The sequence below is a fragment of the Hemitrygon akajei genome, chromosome 20, assembly GCF_048418815.1.
Source record: "Hemitrygon akajei chromosome 20, sHemAka1.3, whole genome shotgun sequence".
Taxonomy (NCBI): Eukaryota; Metazoa; Chordata; class Chondrichthyes; order Myliobatiformes; family Dasyatidae; genus Hemitrygon; species Hemitrygon akajei.
In genome coordinates this window covers 60,177,819-60,200,980 of record NC_133143.1, presented here as the reverse complement: position 1 = coordinate 60,200,980, position 23,162 = coordinate 60,177,819, and the positions used below count along the sequence as shown (strand labels likewise).

The following is a 23,162-nucleotide window of genomic DNA, read 5'->3' as shown; positions in this document are numbered from 1 at the left end:
ATAGTGGCCAGAATGGGTCTCACAAGGATTATTTGACTCTAGATGTTATTACAGCCTAGCTGCAAAGCTTAATTCTAGAGGTGAGAGAAATTTGATTAAGTGAGACCTGGTAACACTGAAGTCAGTGGCATCAAGAAAGGAGTATTACAGCCCTAAGATTTCATCCTTAAACCAACTGTCTCATCAATGTTCATCCTTCTATTTTAAGGTCATAAAGGGAGATTTTATTTATTGAGATACCACGTGGAATGAGCCCCTCTGGCCCTTCAAGCTGCAGCACCCAGCACCCAGCAATCCCCCGATTTAATCCAAGCCTCAGTGGACTCTTTCTGCACTTCACGATGCCTCAGTAAAGCAGCCAGCATTGTCATAGACTCCACCCATCCCAGGTGTTTGCTCTGCTCTTCCCTCCCATCGGCTAGACGATATAAAAACCTCAAATCACGTACTGCTTGGCTGAAGGACAGCTTCTATCCCGCTGTTGAAAGACTACCGATCGGCTCCCTAGTACGATAGAGGAATTGACCTCACAAACCACAGCGTTTTGACCTTGCAGTTTATTGTCTACCTTCATTGCACTTTCTCTGTAAGTGTTACATTTTATTCTGAATTATGTTGATGTTTTACCTTGATGTAATGAATTGATCTGTTTGAATGGTGTGCAAGACAGCTTTTCACTATACTTCAGTGTATGTGAGTTGTATTTGCTTTCTTGGGTCACAGTGTAGCCTGACACAATGCCTACAGTGCAGAGCAGCAGAAAGCCACAGCGACCAGCTCTCTGGCTGGCTGAGTCTGGCTCTGTGGCTCAGACACTCTGGGGGGTGGGGGGAAGTGGAGTGCAGTAGTGACAGGGGATTCCATAGTTAGAGAGGCAAGCAGGAGATCCTGTGGATGTGAGAGATGCCCTGATATTGCCTCCCATGTGCCCGGGTCAAGGACATCTTGGAGCAGGTTCACAGCATTCTAAAGGGGCAGGGTGAACAGCCAGCAGTTGTGGTACATATAGGTACCAATGGCATTGATAGGGAAAGGGTTGAGGACCTAAAGAGAGAATATAGGGAGCGAGGTAGAAAGCTGAAAAGCAGGATCTTGAGGATTGTAATCCAACCAAACCTGGAGTATTGTGAGCAATCACAAACACGAGAAAATCTGCAGATCAAGCTGAAGTCAAGTTTATTCCCATTTAACAATTTAAGAAGTGCATAAATATTAAAGGTTGTAATGTACGGAACAGACTAACCCGTGACACTTTGAATATGATGCGACAGGGAGTTCAGAAGCTGAATGGCTTGGGGGAAGAAACTGTTTCCCATCCTGACCATTTTTGTTTTTATGCATCAGAGCCTCCTGCCTGATGGTAGAAAGTCAAAGAGGGTGCTGGGTGGAAGGGTGGGATCCTTAATTATACTAAGGGCCCTGCGTATGCAGCACTCCTGATAAATGTCCCCAATAGATGGTAGGGAGACCCCCATGATCCTCTCAGCCGGTCTCACAGTCCTTAGTAGTGACTTCTGGTCCAATGCTCAACTGGTAAGACTCTTGGCAGTGTGGAGGATCAGAGGGGTTTTGGGGTCCAAGTCCATAGGACGCTCAAAGCAGCTGTGCAGGTTGACTCTGTGGTTAAGAAGGTATATGGTGCATTGGCCTTCATCAATCATGGAATTGAATTTAGGATCCGAGAGGTAATCTTGCAGCTATATAGGACCCTGGTCAGACCCCACTTGGAGTAGTGTGTTCAGTTCTGGTTGCCTCACTACAGGAAGGATGTGGAGGGAGGCCAGAGTGGAGAAATTGAGAAGAGGGAAGGTGGAGGGGAGAAACGCTTCCAGACAGTTTGTGTGTGTTACTACTGTATATTTGCAACTTTTTTTTAAAGGACATTCTTTTTTTTAGTTTCTAGCTCCATAATAGTTAAGGGGATATCATGTTCTCTTGTCCAATCATTAATTCCAAATGTGTTGCCATGTCATATGTATGATTCACTTTCTCTTGCCCAATAATTTATTATTAATATGGTGTCATGTCATATATGTGACAAAGGTGGATGTTATGGACTTGGATTTTCATATGGCCTTTGACAAAAGGCCAAACATGAGGCTGCTTAACAGGGTAAGAGCTTTTGGTTCTACAGCAGGGGTATCAAACTACTGGTCGGCGAAAGAGTCCAATCTGGCCCGCGGGAGGATTTGGGGGTAAAAAAGTACATTCATGACTATTTATTATGTATCAGTACGGCAGCCGTACAGTAGGTGGCAGTTAACCACCCGCTGTGCATAAGCACTTACCACCCTGTACTGAAGACTACTAAGGCCCCACTTACGTCGGCAAACACGGTATAAACACGGAGTATTCAGGTAAGTAACACCCGTATCAAGGCTGACGCTGTTTGCTGCTGTGGTTCAAAATGCTTTCCAAGAAACGTTGACATCGAAGGTCGGATATTCAACGATAATTGGGAAGATCGTTTTTTCTTCTGTGAGGTCAACGGCAAACCTGTGTGTCTGATATGCTCGCAACAATTGGCTGTGGCTAAAGAGTTCAATATCAAACAACACTATGAGACGCCACACGGAGAAAAATATGACAAGTAGCAGGACAACTCAGGACGCAAAAGGTTAAAGAACTTGAAGCAGCTCTGAAAAAAACAGCAATCAGGTTCACCAAAAGTTGAGAGACTCATGATGGAGCTGTTGAAGCCAGCTATATTATTGCCAACAAAATAGCTGCTGCGTCAGAGGGGGAATTCGTCAAAGTGTGCATGCTGATGGCGGCTGAGCTGGTGTGCCCTGAGAAGAGACAGACTTTTTGTAATATCAGCTTGTCAAGAAATACTGTGGCAGAGAGAATCGGGGACCTTGCAGGAGATTTGAACAGTCAACTAAAAGACAAAGTGAAGTCATTTATTGCCTTCTCTATTGCAATTGATGAGAACACCGACGTGACTGATGTATCTCAATTGGGAATATTTATTCGTGGTGTTGATGCATCTTTGACCGTCACCAAGGAGTTTGTGGAGATGGTGCCCATGACAAACACCACAACGGCGAACGACGGTTTTCTCCAGCCTCGTCGAAGCCTGGGCAGACAGGGGGTTGACTGCAGTCACACTGTCAGCGTGGCAACAGATGGCGCAACGTCCACGGTCGGGAAAAAGGCAGGTGGTGTTGTGAAACTCAGAGAGAAAGTTCAGACAGAATCCAGAGCAGGAATTCTAGAATTTTCATTGTATTATACACCAAGAGGCGATATGTAGCAGGAGCCTATAAATGGACAATGTCATGGATGTAGTAATCAAAACGGTTAATTTTATTAAAGCAAAGGGATTTAATCATCTGCAATTTGACACTCTTTTGTCCGAATGTAATATTGGAAACAGCCTACCCTACCACACTGAAGTCCGCTGGTTGAGCAGAGGGGTTGTGCTCAAACATTATTTTCAATTGCGTGCAGAAATTGGGCCATTTATGAACGAGAAAGGGAAGCCAGTGGCAGAGTTAGATGACCCAGACTGGCTTCATGATCTTGCATTTCTGGTGGATATAACAGAGCACTTAAATGTGCTTAATGTTAACATGCAAGGCCGCAACAAACCTGTTACAGAATACTACGACAGCATTCGTGCCTTTCAAATTAAAGGGATGTCCTTTTAAAACAGAGATGAGGAGGAATTTCTTCAGCCAGAGAGCAGTGAATATGTGGAATTCGTTGTCAAAAGAGGCCGTGGAGTCCAAGTCACTGGGTATATTTAAGGCAGAGGTTGATTGATTCTTGATTAGTCAGGGCATGAAGGTGTGAGGGGCGAAGACGGGAGATTGAGGTTGAAAGGGAGAATGGATCAGCCATGATGAAATAGCAGAGCAGACTCGATGGGCAAATGGTCTAATTCTGCTCCTGTATCTTATGGCCTTGCATTCGCTTGAGAAGCAGCTATTTCTATTGTTTGACTTTTAACAGTTAATCTGAAACTGGAGAATTCATAGCAGTGGCAAATTTTGCTGCCGATGATAACAATACACAGTTGAATCTTGTGCAGTGACAAAAATATTATCTTTCATACTGTAGTTTCACACAATTTTTGTTAAATTTTTTGTTAATGCTCCATAATAGCATCAAATTCTCTTGCCCAAGAATTACTTGCGAATGTGTTGTCATGTCATACATTTTGATGAAGAGCAGCTATTTCTATCTCTTGAATGACATTGTTAAAACATTCCAATATTTAACCTGAAAGTTTATGTAGAAAACAACATTTGCACCAGCCTCTGATAATCTTTATTGTGATATTTCTAATATTTTGGATTTTTATTTAAGACTAAATTAGTTCCATTGTTGAATTCTGGAATAGCACCAAGCAAACACTGAAAATGGAAGGCTGTGTTAATGAGACCAACTTTGTCATTTTGGAGGAGGGGGTCATGGCCATGGATGTCATTGGCCAGAAGATCAATGAGAAAAAGCTCACAGTGAGTATTGACATGATGTTATGCTGGTAGTAAATTTCAGATTGCGCCATAATCAGAAGGTACATGTCATTCTTTTGCTTATTCAAGGATAACAAGTTCTGCCACTACTAATCTTGACAATATATCAAAAAAAGATTTGCATATCAAATGTCTGAAGTTACAATAATCCTCAAGGAATGCTAGTAACAAAAGTAAATTATCTTCTACTGTAACAAAGTGGCTGAGCTCATTAATATCAAATTAAATATTTCTGGCGTTCACTGATACTATGATCCATTTATCAGAACATCAACATACAGTACTATACAAGAGTCTTAGGCTCCTAAATATGGGTCTCTATTGTGGACGGAGAGTGGAAAGAGGGCAAGGAGAGGGGAATTATGGTTGGGAAAACAGGAAGGGAAGGTGGAGGGAGCAGGAAGCACCAGAGAGTAAACACCAGAGTAATGATCAATAAACCACTTGTTTGGAATCAAATGACCTTGCCTAGTGTCTCAGGGCTGGGTGTGTCGCACCTGCGTCACCACCGCCCCTAGCACCCCTTCTCTGCACCTCCACACATCGCTCACGGCACTCCACCCTCGTCACTCCCAACACTCTTTTCTCTCACCAGATTTACAAACTTGCTCTCCGCTCCATGTTGACAAAGAGAGTACTTTGCAAATGTCTTGCTATATGTACAGTAGGTGCCTAAGAGTTTTGCACAGTACTGTATCTGCAAATAAAACTATTACTTTGTATGAAGCAACACAGACAAAATGCTGGAAAAAGTCAGCAGATCAGGCAGCCTCTATTGAGGCAAATGAACAATCAACATTTCAAGCTGAGACCCTTCATCAGACTCAATAGATGTTGCCTGATCTGCTGAGTTCTCCCTGAATTTTGCATACATTGCTGCAGATTTCCAGCATCTACAGTCTCTCTTGTGTCACTTGTTTGTGTCAGTGATTTTCACTCCAGCAACTTGGTGATAATGGGAACATTTCTGAACTGGAACCCAACTCCCCTCATTGCCTTCTTGGATTTTTTCCATGGGTCTGAATTTCAAAATGAGTAGCAAAGGCTTCCTGCAGGAACAAAGTAATCAGAGCAAAGTGATAACTGGGAGGGAAATAAATACAAATGTCTTTTAAGTACTGCTTAGAAAAATAGGTTCCTCTGTCCAGAACAGATGGAGAAAGCATCAAGATAAACACCTGAGATCAATCTTTACCATTCAGGTATAAACTACAGCTTCAGTTAAAAATGTAATAGATCTTTCACAGAAACCAAGTGGTATTCAAATGCTGATCATTACATCATTTGTCAGAACAGGAACCGGTCAATGAGAAATAAAAATTCATTAGTCCGAGCTCGTGCAAACTGCTTGTTCAATTATGGATTTAGAGGGGGCACAAATAAAATGTTGCTTATGACATTTTTACATGCTTTGGGTTGCTTAATGCATTTATTTCCTCAGAAATAAGTGTGGTTATCACCAATAAATTGAATCATCCATTGGGGAAAATGACATCAAATGCCAAACTTTACATCATCACCTCTGTTACCTTGAGCAACCAAACAACTTTATTCTGATATTTAATTATGGGATATTGAATGAATGGTGAAATCTAATGTGGTTTCTGTGTGAAAATCGGAGAGCATCACACAGCATCGAAGCAGGCCCTTCGGCCCATCATATCTATGATATACCTTGTACCTACCCACAGTAATCCCAGAAGAACATAGAACAGGACGGCACAGCAACAGGACTTTTGGCTGACAATGTTGTGCCGAACTAATTCTGTCAATAATTAAAAGCCCACTAAACTAGTCCTTTCAACCTACACAAATCCATATCTCTCCATTCTCTGTACATGCATGTGCCTCTCTGAGAGCTTCTTAAATACTCCCATCATATTTGTTTCCACAACCAAGCTTGGCAGCGCTCTCTAGGTAACTCCCAGTCTGCATTTTAAAAAAAAATATTAAAAAAATATAATTTGCCCTGCTCCTCTCCTTTGAACTTGCTGCCTCTCACCTTTAATATATACCCTCTAAAATTAAACCTTTTGACCTTGGTGAATAGGATATAAGCTGTCTATCTACACCTTTCATAATCTTATAACTTCCTATCAGGTCTCCCCTCAGCTTCTGCTATTCCAGTTTGCCCAATCCCTCTTCATAGCATAGGCAGCATCCTGATAAACCTCTCCAGAGTCTCCACATCCTTCCTGTAATGGACAACCAGAATTAAAGGCAGTATTTCAGATGCGGGCTAACCAGAGTTTTATAAAGATCCAACATAACTTCCTGACTCTTGAACTCAATGCTGCTATTGACAAAGACTAGATTGTCATATGATTTCTTCACTACCCTATCAATGACGATCAACTACGATTATTTTAAAATTACAAATTAGATCCACATGGCCTTGTGCTTACTACATAAATCTGGTTACTAGTTTTTGAAGTAAAGACCAACAGATCCACATCCCACAGCTCAGTGCTCACCTTATTGGCAGCTGTTACCTGTGCTATTATCACGTCAAAAACTTGACATTCCCACCCCACCCTCCCATTTAATTATAAAGGCAACACGTACAAACAAGCTGGATGAACTCAGCAGGTCAGGCAGCATCCGTTGAAGCGAGCAGTCAATGTTTCGTGCCGAGACCCTTTGTCAGGACTGACTAAGTCTCGGCCCGAAACGTTGACTGCTCGTTTCAATGGATGGTGCCGACCTGCTGAGTTCATCCAGCTTGTTTGTACGTGTTGATTTGACCACAGCATCTGCAGTGTACTTTGTGTTAATTATAAAGGCAAATTTTATCCCTTGAATATCACCTAGTAAAAATAATGTTGGATTATGTGGGTTGTATTCCAATAATTTGTTCCAGTAAAACACTTAAATTTGTCCAAAAAGGTTGAATTTTAAAACAAGACCAAGTAGACTGTAAAAAAGTACCAATTTCTTGATTACATGAAAAACATTGATCAGATAAACTTCAGTTTAATCTATTTATTTTTTGTTGTGTAATATATATTTGATGTAAAAAGTTATATTGCACTAATCTTAGTCGAACATTTATTGTATTTGTCATACTGTCAAGACATTATCTTGACCAACTTGTTTCATCAATTTTAATATTCAAATCAGTTTCCCATTTTTGTCTTGACTTATGAATTCTTTGTTTAATTGCCTGTTTTTGAATCAAATTATACATACCAGACATAATTTTAAAAATTTTTCCTTTATTAATTGAAGTTTCTATTTCATTAGGTTTCAGCAATAACATTGTTTGACCCAGTTTATCTCTTAAATAAGCCCTTAATTGGAAATAACAGAAAAGAGTGTTATTTGATATTTTATATTTATTCTTTAATTGGTCAAATGACATTAATATACCTCCTTCAAAACAGTCTCCTATATATCTAATCCCTTTTGAAACCAGTTATAATATATATAAAACTAAATTATTTGCCATTATTTAAAAAAAATTCAAGAGGAGCTTGATAAATGGATGATGTTACCAATAACATTAATAGGTAGAGTCAATGCTGTAAAAATGAATATATTCCCTAGATTACAATATTTATTCCAAACACTATCAATATAATTACCGCAGAAGTTCTTTCAAGAGTTAAATAGATGTGTGAGGAAATTCCTTTGGAAAGGTAAGATGTCAAGAATATCGTTGGAAAAATTGACATGGAAATTTGACCCAGGAGGGTTACAATTACCAAATTTTAAGAATTATTACAAAGCATATCAACTTAGATTTATTGCATCTTTTTTTGATGAAGATAAACCGGCATGGATTAGAATAGAATTAGATAAAATAGGAGAAAATATACCAGAAGATTTTATATATAAATGGGAATCGACATGGATACGGGAAAAGAAAGAATCGCCTATACTAATGGTCTCGAAGCTCTTCGTTTTTTTTTTTTGATTCCAGACCTAACCAATTCCCCTCTACCACCACTCTCCTCCATCTAGCGGAATTAGTTCTTACTCTCAATAATTTCTCCTTTGGCTCCTCCCACTTCCTCCAAACCAAGGGTGTAGCCATGGGCACCCGTATGGGTCCCAGTTATGCCTGCCTTTTTGTTGTTTTTGTGGAACAGTCCATGTTCCAAGGCTATACTGGTATCCATCCCCCTCTTTTCCTTCGCTACATCGACGACTGCATTGGCGCTTCCTCTTGCACGCATGCTGAACTCGTCAACTTCATTAACTTTGCCTCCAACTTTCACCCTGCCCTCAAATTTACCTGGTCCATTTCCGACACCTCCCTCCCCTTTCTTGATCTTTCTTTCTCTCTCCATCTCTGGAGATGGCCTCTATACTGATATCTACTATAAGCCTACAGACTCTCACAGCTACCTGGACTATTCCTCTTCCCACCCTGTCTCTTGCAAAAAGGCTATCTTCTTCTCACAATTCCTCCGTCTCCGCCGCATCTGCTCTCAGGATGAGGCTTTTCATTCCAGGATGAAGGAGATGTCTTCCTTTTTTAAACAAAGGCGCTTCCCTTCTTCCACAATCAACTCTGCTCTCAAATGCATCTCTCCCATTTCCCGCACATCTGCCCTCACCCCATCAACCTGCCACCCCACTCGGGATAGGGTTCCCCTTGTCCTTACCTACCACCCCACCAGCCTCCAGGTCCAACATATAATTCTCGGTAACTTCCGCCACCTGCAATGGGATCCCACTACCAAACACATTTTTCCCTCCCCCCCCCCCCCCCCCTTTCTGCTTTTTGCAGGGATCGACTCCTACACGACTCCCTTGTCCACTCGTCCCCCCCATCCCTTCCCACCGATCTCCCTCCTGGCACTTATCCTTGTAAGCGGAACAAATGCTACACCTGCCCTTACACTTCCTCCCTCACCACCATTCAGGACCCCAGACTGTCCTTCCAGGTGAGGCGACACTTCACCTGTGAGTTGGCTGGTGTGGTATACTGCGTCCGGTGCTCCCGGTGTGGCCTTTTATATATTGGTGAAACCCGACGCAGACTGGGAGACCGTTTCGCTGAACACCTACGCTTGGTCCGCCAGAGAAAGCAGGATCTCCCAGTGGCCACGCATTTTAATTCCACGTCCCATTCCCATTCTGATATGTCTATCCATCGCCTCCTCTATTGTCAAAATGAATCCAAACTCAGGTTGGAGGAACAACACCTTATATACCGGCTGGGTAGCCTCCAACCTGATGGTATGAACATTGATTTCTCTAACTTCCGTTAATGCCCCTCCTCCCCTTCTTACCCCATCCCTGATATATTTAGTTGTTTGCTTGTTCTCCATCTCCCTCTGGTGCTCCCCCCTCCTTTCTTTCTCCTGAGGCCTCCCGTCCCATGATCCTTTCCCTTCTCCAGCTCTGTATCACTTCTGCCAATCACCTTTCCAGCTCTTAGCTTCATCCCACCCCTTCCGGTCTTCTCCTATCATTTCGCATTTCCCCCTCCCCCCACTACTTTCAAATCTCTTCCTATCTTTCCTTTCGGTTAGTCCTGACGAAGGGTCTCAGCCTGAAACATCGACAGTGCTTCTCTTATAGATGCTGCCTGGCCTGCTGTGTTATACCAGCATTTTGTGTGTGTTGTTGTTCCTATACTAAAACATTTGATTGATTTATGGAATAAGATAAATGTTGATGATGAAATAAAGAAATCTTTATTAGAAAAGAGACCTTTAATTCAAAATAAACTTATCCCTTTTACAATGAATTATTCTCATTCTCAAACTATACTGTTTAGTGGCCACATTTTTAATGAGTGTTCTTCATTCTACACTAGTCATCATTGACATCAGTGTCATAATTCCATCTGCTTATCCATGCTGTAAACTCATCTGCCTTACCTACAATACTCCGTGCATTGAAATAGACATAACTAAGAACATTATTGCCACCATGCTTTTGATTCCTGCCTTTGTAAACGTGGTCTTAATAACGTCTTTTCCCACAACTACCCCACGATCTGCCATGTCCTACAACTCTTGTTCAAACACCCACCCCCCCGGAGCAGCACTGACAAATCTTTCTATGTATTTTACAAAACACATGAACAGCACAGCATTCCAATGTTTTGCTCAACTTATTGAATTTAGCAGAGAAGGCTAAGTGAAGGAATCTAATAATGTTAAATTAGTGGATAATGACAGTCAGTATGATCACCATACCTTGTGTTGCAGGATAACACAGATGCTTTCTACGTTGCCGACTTGGGTGAAGTCATAAAGAAACACCATCAGTGGAAGATGACATTGCCTCGAGTGAAACCTTTCTACGCTGTGAAATGCAATGACAGCAAACCAATAGTTTGGACCCTTGCTCAATTAGGGATCGGCTTTGATTGTGCCAGTAAGGTAGGATTTGGAATAATGAGCTCACTGATGTCCTTTAAATATTAAAATATGTTAATGTATGCAACAATGGAAAATCTCCCAAACTTTGCAGGAAATGGTACCACAGCATAAAAGTCAGGACCAACAGGCTCTGGGCCAGCTTCTTCCACCAGGCCAGCAGGCTGCTTAATTAATGCTGATGCAACTGTATTTGTTATATTGACTATCCTGTTGTACATAAAATTGATTATAAATTACTATAATTGCACGTTGCACATTTAAACGGAGACGTAACGTAAAGATTTTTACTCTTTATGTATATGAAGGATGTAAGTAATAAAGTCAATTCAATGCCTCACTATACACTCAGTGGCCATTTTATTAGATACGCCTGCTCATTAATGCAAATATCTAATCAGAGAATCATGTGGCAGCAACTCAATGCATGAAAACATGCAGACCTGGTCAAGAGGTTCAGTTTATGTCAGACAAAACATCAGAATGGGGAAAAAGTGTGATTTAAATGACTTTGGCCGTGGAATGATTGTTGGTGCCGTTTCCTCTATATTCCTATTACATGTCGTGACCCATTTGCCAGATCTACTCAGTGTTGTCCTGCCACCTCTGCACTTCTCCGTGCTTCTCGTTGCCTCTGTTCCCCCACAGCTGGTTTGCTCTCGCTTCGTCCTTTCTTTTGAACCATTTCATAGCTCACTCTGCATGACGGTGCTGTCCTCGTCTCCTTGCATTGCTTCACATTTAACATTAAAGATTAGATTTATTTGTCATATATACAGTATATTGCACATATATATATAGTCAGTATTGTATCTGTCAAAGTGGAGTAGAGAGCAAGTTTGTAAATCTGGCTGGAGCAAAGCATGCTGGGAATGGTGAAGGTGGAGGTGCAGGAACATGTGGCAGAGAAGGAGTGCCAGGGGATGGAGACGGTGTGAGTGCAGACAGACCAGCCCTGAGACACCAGGCAAGGTCATCTGATTCTACACAGTTCATTTATTGATCATTACAGAATGTCTCTCCAGTGCTTCCCGCACCCTCCCCTCTCCCTTCCCCTTCTCCTAACCATGATTCCACTCTCCCTGCCCCCTTCCCACTCTCAATCCACAACTGAAACCCATATCACAATCAGGATTATCATCACCCAAACGTCGTGATTTAAAAAAAAATGGCAGTAGTACAGTGCAATACATAAAATTTCGACAGTACTGTGCAAAAGTCTTAGGCATCCTAGCTATACCTATGTGCCCAAGACATTTGCACAGTACTGTACTTCAAAACATACAGTGAACTGTGTTGTTTGCATTAACAACCAACAGCTTCAGGATGTGCTGGGCAGCCCACAAGTGTCACCATGCTTCCAGCACCAATATAGCAGGCCCACATCTTATAACCCTAACCCATATGTCTTTGGAATGTGGGAGAAAACTGGAGTTCCGGGAGGAAACCCACATAGTCACAGGTAGAATGTATAAGCTCCTTATTGACGTTGGCAGGAATTGAATGTTATGCTAACCACTACGCTACCATGTTGTCCCATGTTTTGTGGCCCAGTGCCAAAATGATTTTGCTCTCCCTACTTTACTCTGCGGCTGATTCCTGTTCTGCCCTCATCGGATAGTTGCCCCTTTGTTCTGCCTATCTCTGCCTCTGGTTCACCCTATATAGTCCCCAGACTCACCACCCTTGTATCCCACCAAGATAAGATGGACTCTAGACCTCACAATCTATTGCCTTGTACTTCACTGTCTACATGCATGTTACTGTCACTGTATTTTCTGTGTAACTCGTTCTCTGCATTCTGTTGTTACCCTTCTACCACTTCAATGCATTGTCGGAATGAAATTAATGAATTATGGACAGTATGCAAGACAAAGCTTTCCACTGAACTTCAGTATATGTGACAATTTACCAATCAATGAACTCAGAAAAATAAAAAATATTAAAGATAACTCTCTTTCTGTCCCAACAGAATGAGATTGCGATGGTACAAGATATTGGGGTCCACCCAGAGAGAATCATTTATGCACACCCCTGCAAGGAGAGCTCTTATATTAAATTTGCTGCCACCAATGGGATTCAGATGATGACATTCGATAACAAAGATGAACTTTTCAAAGTTGCACGGGTCCATCCCACTGCGAAGTAAATGACAATTATCTCTTTCTCGTCTGAATCAGCTGATAATTTCAACTGAAATGTAGACAATATGCATCTACTTTTGATATTCTCTGTAGACACCTGTCTGAATTGTCATTCACTTTTCATATGTCCTTCCATAGTGCTGGCCTTCATCTAGTTCTACATATTTCTCAGTTCTACAACACTATCTCCTGTGTTCCCTCTAAAACTCCAGCATTCATGGCAGAAATATTCTGGCTTGTACCCCCTTCCTTTCCAGAACTGATGAAGGGTCTTGGCCCAAACCACTGACTGTTTATAGAGCAAAAAATACATAGTGAGGTTGTGTACATCCATTCATTGCCCATTCAGAAAGCTGACGACGAAGGGGAAGAAACTATTTTAAAAATATTGAGTGTGTATCCTCAGGCTCCTGTACTTCCTCCTTGATGGTAACATTGAGGTAAGAGCACATCCTGGGTGATGAGGGTTCTTAAAGATGGATGCTGTCTTTCTGAGGCATCACCTTTTGAAGATGTCCTTGATGCAGGGGAGGTTTGTGCCCATGATGGAGCTGGCTGGGTTTGCAACCCTCTGCAGCTTTTTTCCAATCCAGCGCAGTGGTCCCCTCCATACCAGATGGTGATACATCCAGTCAGAACGCGCTCCACGTAATGTAGAAATTTGAGAGAGAGCTTCGTGAAATACCAAAAGTCTGCTGCTACTCCAAATGAAATACAGACACTCTCATGCCTTCTTTGTGATTACATCAAGTCAAATCAAGTTTATTTCATTTAACTATATACCTATATATCATCAAACGAGACATTTCTCTGAACCAGAGTGTAAAGCACAATAGTACACATAACACACAATAACTTATGAATGTTAAGATAAAACCTACAGATGGATTACACATGTATAAACAAACTAAAGCACGTTAAATAAATATTGTAAGGCACAGAACAGATTAGCCAGAGAGAATTCAAATGCAATGCAGCAGGGAGTTCAGAAGCCTTATGGCCTGAGGGAAGAAACTGTTCCCCATCCAGACCATTATTGTTTTGATGCATCAGAATCTCCTGCTTGATGGTAGAAAGTCAGAGAGGATGCTGGATGGATGGGTGGAACCCTGCGTACACATCACTCCTGATAAATGTCCCCGTGGATGTTCAGGAGGCGCCTATGACCTTCTCAGCTGTTCTCACAGTCCTCTGCAGGAACTTCTGGTCCAGTGCTTGGTTGCTCCCATACCAGATGGAGATGCAATATGTGGCGCCCAGAATAGATCCTTAGATGTTGACATGCAGGAATTTGAAATTGCTCAACCTTTCCACTGCTGATCCTTTGATAAGAACTGGTGTGTGTTCCCTTGACTCCCCATTCCTGAAGTTCACAGTCAATTCCTTCATCTTATTAACACTGAGTGCAAGATTGTTGTTGTGACACCATTCAACTAGTTGATGTATCTCTTTCGTCACCATCTGAAACTATACCTACAATAGTTGTGTCATCAGCAAATTTATAGATGATGTTTGAGTGGTGCCTAGCAAAACAGCCATGAGTGCAGGGAGAGTAGAACAGTGAGCTAAGCACACATCCTTGACCTCAGCAGTGTGTTCTTTGCTGAAAGATATAGCGGTTCAATCTCCTAGTAGAAATTTATTCTCAGTGGCACCGAGGGACACTAATTGTAACTCAGAGCATTCAAAGTGGATTGGGAACAGCATAAGATAGTACAGTCCTTTAGTGTAATTTGTTTTTGTTAATAAGGTTTGTTAATCTTATTCCAGTCCTCGTATGTGAGAAATCAAAGCAGGATAGGAATGGTAAGGGTCTGGGAAGCGCTGAGGAACAGAGTGTGAGCTCCTTTTCACCACATCCTACAGCAAACAACAGAGTGGATCAATCAGAAGCACATTTATTTTCCTTGCAGCAAGGGGAGACTAGCACCGCACAAGTGCCGATGACAGCCTCCAAAAAAAACAGACAGCATAGTCACTCCTTTATACACAAGTGCAGCTAGCCAGACCTCAGTTCAAGGGAAGGGTACATTCTGTTCTTCTGCTTCTTCAGTGTGTTTGGCATTCTTCCAGTAATACATGTGCTGGTCTGTAGTTTGTCAAGGATTCAGGTTTATTCAGCATAATGTTACACAAACATTATTAACAAATCACTCTGGTACAATACAGGTTCCATTCTGTGACAAACAAAAATGCCATTTAGTTACTATCAGTACATTTCCACATTAGTGACTGAGAAATAAAGTACATAGTTGAGTGGAAATGGTGTCACAGGTAAACAGGGTGGTGAAAACTGTGTATGACACAATGGCCTTCTTGAGAACATAAGAAATAGGAGCAGGGGTCGGCCATCTGTCCCATCAAGCCTGCTCGGCCATTCAATAAAATCATGGCTGATTTGACCATGGACATTTCCACCTACCTGCCTTTTCCCCATAACTCTTAATCCCCCTGCTGTGCAAAAATGTATCAAACCTTCTTTTAAATATACTTACTGAGGTAGCCTCCACTGATACATTGGGCAGAGAATTCCACAGATTCACTGTTCTCTGGGAAAAGCAGTTCCTCCTCATCTCCGTCCTAAATCTATTCCCCCAAATCTTGACGCTGTGCCCCCTAGTTCTAGTCTGATATATCAGTGGAAACAACTTTCCTGTCTCTGTCTTATCTATTCTGTTCATAACTCTATATGTTTCTGTAAGATCTCCTCTCATTCTTCTGAATTCTAGAAAGTATGGTCTCAGGCAACTCAATCTTTCCTCATGGTCTAACCCCCTCATCTCTGGAATCAACCTGGTGAATCTCCTCTACATCGCCTCCAAAGCCAGTATATCCTTCCTCAAGAAAGGAGATCAAAACTGCACACAGTACCCCAGGTGCGGCCTCACCAGTACCCTGTACAGTTGCAGCATAACCTCCCTGCTCTTAAATTCAATCCCTCCAGCAATGAATGCCAACATCCCATTTGCCTTCTTGATAGCCTGCTGCACCTGCAAACCAGCCTTTTGTGATTCATGAACAAGCACTCCCAAGTCCCTCTGCACAGCAGCATGCTGCATTTTTTCACCATTTAAATAATAATCTGCTCTTCCATTTTCCTTCCAAAGTAGATGACCTCACGTTGTACTCCATCTGCCAGACCCTTGCCCACTCATCTCTCTGCAGACTCTCTGTATCTGCTGGACAATTTGCTTTTCCATTTAATTTAGTGTCATCAGCAAACTTAGATACACTACACTCTGCCGCCTCTCCCATTCGTTTATGTTTATTATGAACATCTGTTTGTCCAGCCCCCACCCTGTGGCACATCGCTCACCACTGATTACCAACCAGAGTAACACCCGTGTATCAGCCAGAGCATTGCATATAGGAATTGTTGAAGACTGTACACTGGATAACAGGAACAAGTGTGCAAGTAACTGGTGATCCCAGAGCAAAAGAATATCTACACAGAGTTATTTCCAGATGGATAATACTGAGAGAAGTCAAAATCAAGATCTGAGAAACAGAATCAATTTTATTATCACTGACATATATATAATTGAATATGTAGTTTTGTTGCAGCGGTATGGTACAAGACATGAAAAAATATAAATTACAATATTAAATAAACAAACAGATAACTGAAGAGTGTAAAAGAGCAACAGTGAGGTCGTGTTCATGGACCCTTCAGAAATCCGATAGCAGAGGAGAAGCTGTTCTTACAATATTGAGTGAGAGTCTTCAGGCTACAGTACCTCCTCCCTGATAGTAGTACTGAGAATAGAGCCTGTCCCAGATGGTGAGGGCCTTCAATCTTACGCACCTTCTTAAGCCTCCACCTTTTGAAGATGCTTTTGATGATGGGGAATCTTGTACCGTGATGGAATTCGCTGAGTCTATAACTAACTGAACTCTTGCGAATCTGTGCATTGGAGACTCTATACCAGACATTGATGCAACCAGTCATAATGCTCTCCAAAGTGCATTTGTCAGAGTTTGCCAGATTCTTTGGTGACGTGCCTTCTTCGTGATTGCATTAATATGTTTGGTCCTGGAGATCCTGAGATTTGAAACTGCATACTCTTTCCACTGCTGACCCCCAAGCCTGCTTTCTAATTGTCTACCGAACAAACAAAAATGGTAAACTCCCTCTGACTTTTCAGCAGTCACACCTGTCTTCCTAATGTTGCTATCTTGACAGAATGGTTCTTCGCATTGTTGCAAATGATGCCAAGTCCCTCTTTCCCTTAAGTGTGAAGTTTGGAGCAACTTTAAAAGAGTGCAGACAGCTGATGGAATGTGCAAAGGCTTTGTGTGTGGAGATCATTGGTGTAAGGTAAAAAAAAAGTATTACTTACTGAAAAACAGTTTGCAACTTTTATTCAATAGTTTATTTACAAAAATGTCAAGGCAGTGTCACTCTCTGTGACCATGGCAATGGGAACAACACGTGCAAGGGAATCATGGCAGTTCCAAAGTGAACACGTTGTGTAATGATGATGTCTACCAATTAAATCTTTTTTTTCAGTATAAATTACATTATTATTGGAGTGTAAACACAAAAAGTATAAATTTCGAAAAGTACTTTTGGCCTGTCCATATCCAAATACCCAAATCGTTTTTGGCATCATCATTCCCTGTACGGTATTAGAAATGTAATGGACAATGCTTGAGTTTTAACGAAGTGCTGAACTAACAGGTAAGAGAAATAAATAAATTTTCCTTAAATATTCTTAAAAATATCCGTTGAATTCTAATCTAATGACTCTTCTTTAACCAGCTTTCATGTTGGAAGTTGCTGTACTGATCCACAGGCATTTGCTGAGGTCATAGCAGATTCACGCACGGTTTTTGATATTGGGGTATGTTTCTTTTGAAGTTTTATATATTGAATAATAGAAATTTTCAGAAATGCAGCAGTCATAACAATGAAAGTTTCAAATATGATGAGTTAATTACAGTATGAAATACACAATCTCCTATTTGAGAATGAGAAAGGGCAGGTGACAGAAGTGTGTCTAGGGGAACACTTTCGATCTGGTAAACATAATCAGATTAGTTTCAGGATAGCTATAGAGAAGGGTAGAACTGGTCCTCTGGTTGAGATTTGAAATTGGAGGAAGACCATTTTTGATGGCATCAAAAAAGAAAAACAGCCAGGTGCAGATTGAGAGATTATTTTTGCCAGAAGGTTGCTTGGTAAAGCTTTAGGATGGTTGGGAGGCCTTCCGAGATGAAATACTGAGAGTACAGAGTTTGTATGTTCCCATTAGAATAAAAGGCAATGATAACAGTTTCTTTTAGGCATATTGAGACAGCTAAGAACAAAACACAACATTCTGCAGTAACTCAGCAGACCAGGCAGCATCTATGGATAAAAGTATGTTTGGGCCTATTTGAATCTGATTAATGGTGCAGTAGTGACAAACTAAAACCTAAAGTTTGGGATGTCCTTTGGTGTCAGTGATGCTTTTGTATGAATTGTCATGACAGTAACAGAAAGTGATAAGGTTTGCATGGAAAGTGCTTGCTGGTAATGAGACAACAAATATTGGATCTTTTACATATCTTCTCCAGATGAGCCTTGGATTTCATATGAACTTGCTCGATATTGGTGGTGGTTTTCCTGGCTCTGAGGATGACAAGATTACATTTGAGGAGGTAACATGTTAGGCATTAAAGTAACATTTGAGGAACAATTGATATTCAAATAGGTATACCTACTGTATGCATTTTACATATAAAATATGGGCTTGAGAGTTTTCAGAGCTGAAAAAGCAGCAGACAGGTTTCTAATTACTTTTCAGGTGTAACAGTATCACTGTGTTAAATTATATGTTTGCTCTTTAAATCCTTTGATGTAATAAAGTGAATAAGTCAATGAAACTCAACTGTATGGTCTCATGTCCTAATTGTGGCACCCCATCCCAGGTAATATCCTGGTAAATCGTATCCTCTCCAGTTCAGCTAAGTCTTCTTATTGTGTGGCAACCAGAAGAGTAAAAAGCTGTACGATTTTATACCATAATTAATAAAAGAAAGTACTCTGTATTCCTTCTTCACTGCCCCATTTACCTCCGCTACCACCTTAAGGGCTCCTTCCACTTGTACACCAAGGTTTCCTGTTCCTCAAAACTTCCAAAGGCCCCACCGATCATTCTGAGAGTCCCAAAGCGCATCATCTTGCACTTAGCAGCATTAAATTCCATCTACCACTGGTCTGCCCATCTTAGTAACTGATAAACTTGTCATGTGAAGCAGGAGATATAAAAAGCAGAGCTCAAAGTAGTACTCTCTCAATTTCTGCCTGTGCTACTCTCTCAGTGAGGGTATGAATAGGACGACCTGGCAGTTAAATGTCTGGCTGAAGAATTGGTGTAAGGGGCAGGCTTTCACATTTGGGGATTATTGGGATCTCTTCTGTGGAAGGTGTGATCTGTTCAAAAGGGCAGGTTACACCTGAACTCTGACATCTGACAAACATCCTTGGGGACAGGTTTGTTAGAGATGTTGGGAAAGGAGTTCACACTGGGTCGGCAGAGGCATGAGAGCCAAAGGATGGTGCTGTTGGTGGGCAGGTAGATGCTATGTGTAGAGAGATTGAGAAACAACTGGCAGAGGATAGGGCACTATCGATGCAATGCTCCTCAGACAGGATGAAGAGGTCAATACTCCCCAATGCCATTAGGCTTTATAATTCAACCGCCAGGACTTAAGAACTTTTTAAAAGCTATTATTAATGCTTTTTGAGATAGTGATTTAGATGCATATCATATTTTTTTTACTGAGTTAAGTATTGTATGTAATTAGTTTTGCTACAACAAGTGTATGGGACATTGGAAAAAAAGTTGAATTTCCCCATGGGGATGAATAAAGTATCTATCTATCTATCTATCTATCAATTGCAGTCAGTTGCATGGGTTGAAAGGTGTCTACTTTAATGCAAGAGGTATCAGGAACAAGGGTGATGAAAATAGAGCATGGATCAGTACATAGAACTACGACATTGTGGCCATTACAGAGTCTTGGCTGCCCCAAGGCAAGAATAGCTGCTGGATGTTCTGGGACTTAGATATTTCAAAATGACCAGGGAGGTAAAAGAGGTAGAGGAAGAGGCATTGTTGGTCATAGATAGTATCACAGCTGCAGAAAGGGAGGTTGCTGTGGAGGGATTTTCTACTGAGTCTGTGTGGGTGGAAGTCAGAAACAAAGGCAGTAATCACTCTCATGGGAATATTCCATAGATTCTCCCAAACAGCTACAGAGACACTGAGGATCAGACTGGTACACAAATTTTGGAAAGGTACAAAAATAACAAGGTTGTTGTCATGGATATGATAATCAATATTATCAGCTTCCCTGATATTGATACTCCTTAGTACAAAAGTTTTGGATGGGGAAGGATTTGTTATGCTTGTGCAGGAAGGATTCCTGATACAATATGTGGTCAGGCTAAAGAAAGGAGAGGCCATACTGGACCCACTACTAGCCGATGAGCCTAGTCAGGTGACAGATCTCCTGGTGGGTGGGCATTTCAGAGAGCAACTACAACTTCCTGATGGCCTTGGACAGGGATAAGAGCAGACGCTTTGGAAAGTATTTAGTTGAGGGAGGGCGAATGATGATGCTAATCAGTAATAACCTGAGAACACAAATTGGGAATAGTTGTACTCAGGGAGACATACACAGAAATGTGGAGGTTGTTTAGGGAGCATTTTCATGGTGGTTCTGGTTAGATTTGTCCCTTTAAGATAGGGAAAGGATGGTAAGGTGAAGGAATCATGGTTGACAACAGATGTGAAATATTTAGTCAAGAAGAAGAAAGAAGTTTAAAGTTTAGGAAGCAAGAATCAGATAGGTCTCTTGCGAGTTATGAGGTAGCTAGGAAGGAGCTGAAGAATTGACTTAGGAGAGCTAGTAAGGAACTCTTGTATTAACCTCATTGCTTAATACAAATTCAGTATGTGTGCTTTCTGTACAAATTCATTTATAACTACAGTGGATTCCGGTTAATTAGGACACATCAGGACCAGTACATTTTGGCCCAATTAAGCGGCTGCCCCAATTAGCAGACGTTTTGTGAAAATAGTTTAAAAAAGATAAACTACTGTTTAACTGAGTAACAAATTATGTATGTAAATGAAATACAGAACAAATTAGAACACTACAATATCACTGCAGTTCTATAACACTACATGTTAGTTCCTAATTGTTATCGATGGAGGAATTAATCCAGTATACATTGCTGTGTCCTTTTGATACACTGTAAATGAAAAAAATCAGTGCAGACACCTCGTGCAGATAATGCACTGCTTTCTTTGCCTTCCTGCATGAAGTAGTGTCAAAAATCACTGCTATTCAATTCAACATCAGCCAGCCTAAAATGAATAACATAAGCAAATGCAGCTGAGGCTGTTTAAAAACTGTTGACTCTAAGCACAGTGTAGTTTTTAACAACCACACAAATGCATACAATTGACACTAGTTCAAAGCTACTTCTTCCTGCAAGTCTTACTTTTCATTGTAATGTTCAAGATGATTGTCAATACCTTCAAATTCATCATAGTCCTACCTTGCAGAAGTGGTGAAAACATTTCATTTTCATTCACAGCTGTTTCTCACATCTCCAAGCCAGAATGATTGAAACCATAGTGAGCAAAATGGTCTTACTGCTTATTTCTTACCAACCATCAGTGACAAAAATCACTACTTTTTGAACACAAACGCACACAACTCATGCTATTTGAAAATTGTTCGCTCTAAGCACAGTGTAGTGTCTAGTGGCCACACAAGTGAATGCAAATGATGCTAGTTAGAAACTGTTTGGCAACAGTCTCCTGTTCCAATTAAGCGGCATAGTGTTCCAAATTATCAAAGCGGATCTCAGCTATTTTCTCACTTTTCGTTCTTTGCGAAATGTCCCAACTAAACAGCTGCCCCAATTGACCAGAATCCACTGCATATAAAGTGCTGGAAATTTGGTAATAATATCTAATTGATTTCCATGTTGTAGATTGCAGCAGTGATCAATCGTGCATTGGATCTTCACTTTCCCGAAGCAAGTGGAGTGAATGTAATTGCTGAACCTGGCCGTTATTATGTGACATCTTCACTTACAGTTGCTGTAAATATCATTGGAAGAAGAATTACTATAGATTCAACTAACTCCAATGGTAAATTCTTCCATAAATCACCAACTAGCTACGGTGATATTCTGCACTCAATACTGTATGAGGGAATGATGGGTGATACATTCCAAAGCCTTACCACCAGAAGGAGATGTGGCAGGGGAAGTTTTGTATTCCTCACAGGCAAAGGATGGAAGATTCATGGAGATGGCTGAAATTCCTGGTCCGCTTCTTAAGACCATAGAAGTTTGGTTATTTGGCCCATCAAGTCTGCTCCACCATTCCAACATGGCTGCAATTTTCTTTTTACTACTTCACTATTTTTGTTCTCTTTTTGCAGTATTGCCCTGTATAGCTACCACAAAACAACAAATTTTAAAGCATATGTCAGTAATAATAAACCTGATTCTGCTTGTCCAATACCCCTTTCTAGAAGATTATTGGGCAGCACGGTAGTGTAGCAATTTGCACAAAGCTATTGCAGTGAGGTATTGGATTTCGGAATTTAATTCCAGTGTTCCCTATATGCAGTCTCTGTACGTCCTCCCTGAGGAATGCATGGGTGTTCTCTGGGTCTTCCAGTTTCTTGCCACGGACCAAAGATGTACTGGGTAGGTGAAGAGGTCATTGTAAATTGTCCCGTGATGAGGTTAGGGTTAAAATCCGGGTTGTCGATGGTGCTCAAAGCCTATTCCACAACGTATCTCTAAATAAGTAAATACTGAATCTCCCTCCACTATTGTTGCAGATGATGGATTGAAGTACGTTCGTGAATTCCACTCACCAAGGTCGGAAAATAAGCGATGGAAGCCACAGACCTTGTAACAAAAAAAGCAGTGGACATACGAATGCTATTCAGTTGCAGCCTTTCACCATTCTTCTGGCTGACAGCCCATACTGGGAATTGTGCGACCAGGAAAAGTGTGTCAGTTGTTTTTTCCTAACATGTGAGATTATCTCCGAAGAGTTAGCAATCACAAAGAGCAATATTTACTGTATTTATGATACAAATGCATGAAAAGCTGGTTCCACTGAATACTCTCTCTACTCACGGTTCAGGATGTGCAGACCAGCTAGCAGACATCG

The 23,162-nt window shown here is 41.2% G+C and overlaps 1 protein-coding gene across 1 annotated transcript; it reads left to right on the top strand.

The window, feature by feature from the left end:
- Nucleotides 1–469: 469 nt before the first annotated feature.
- On the top strand, nt 470–22,901 carry LOC140713941 (ornithine decarboxylase-like). The gene is made up of 7 exons (XM_073024634.1): nt 470–586; nt 12,795–12,967; nt 17,150–17,284; nt 17,729–17,810; nt 18,526–18,609; nt 21,962–22,121; nt 22,825–22,901. The coding sequence occupies exons 2-7, from the start codon at nt 12,807–12,809 to the stop codon at nt 22,899–22,901; spliced, it is 699 nt and encodes a 232-aa protein (XP_072880735.1). The 5' UTR covers nt 470–586; nt 12,795–12,806.
- Nucleotides 22,902–23,162: the final 261 nt, after the last annotated feature.

What these genes read in the sequence shown, in the direction of transcription:
- LOC140713941 (XM_073024634.1), top strand. Translation starts at nt 12,807, where the DNA reads ATGGTACAAGATATTGGGGTCCACCCAGAGAGAATCATTTATGCACAC. An exon ending in CGGGTCCATCCCACTGCGAA is followed by an intron (nt 12,968 to 17,149) that starts GTAAATGACAAT and finishes CTATCTTGACAG; the next exon opens with AATGGTTCTTCGCATTGTTG. An exon ending in GCACGGTTTTTGATATTGGG is followed by an intron (nt 17,811 to 18,525) that starts GTATGTTTCTTT and finishes TATCTTCTCCAG; the next exon opens with ATGAGCCTTGGATTTCATAT.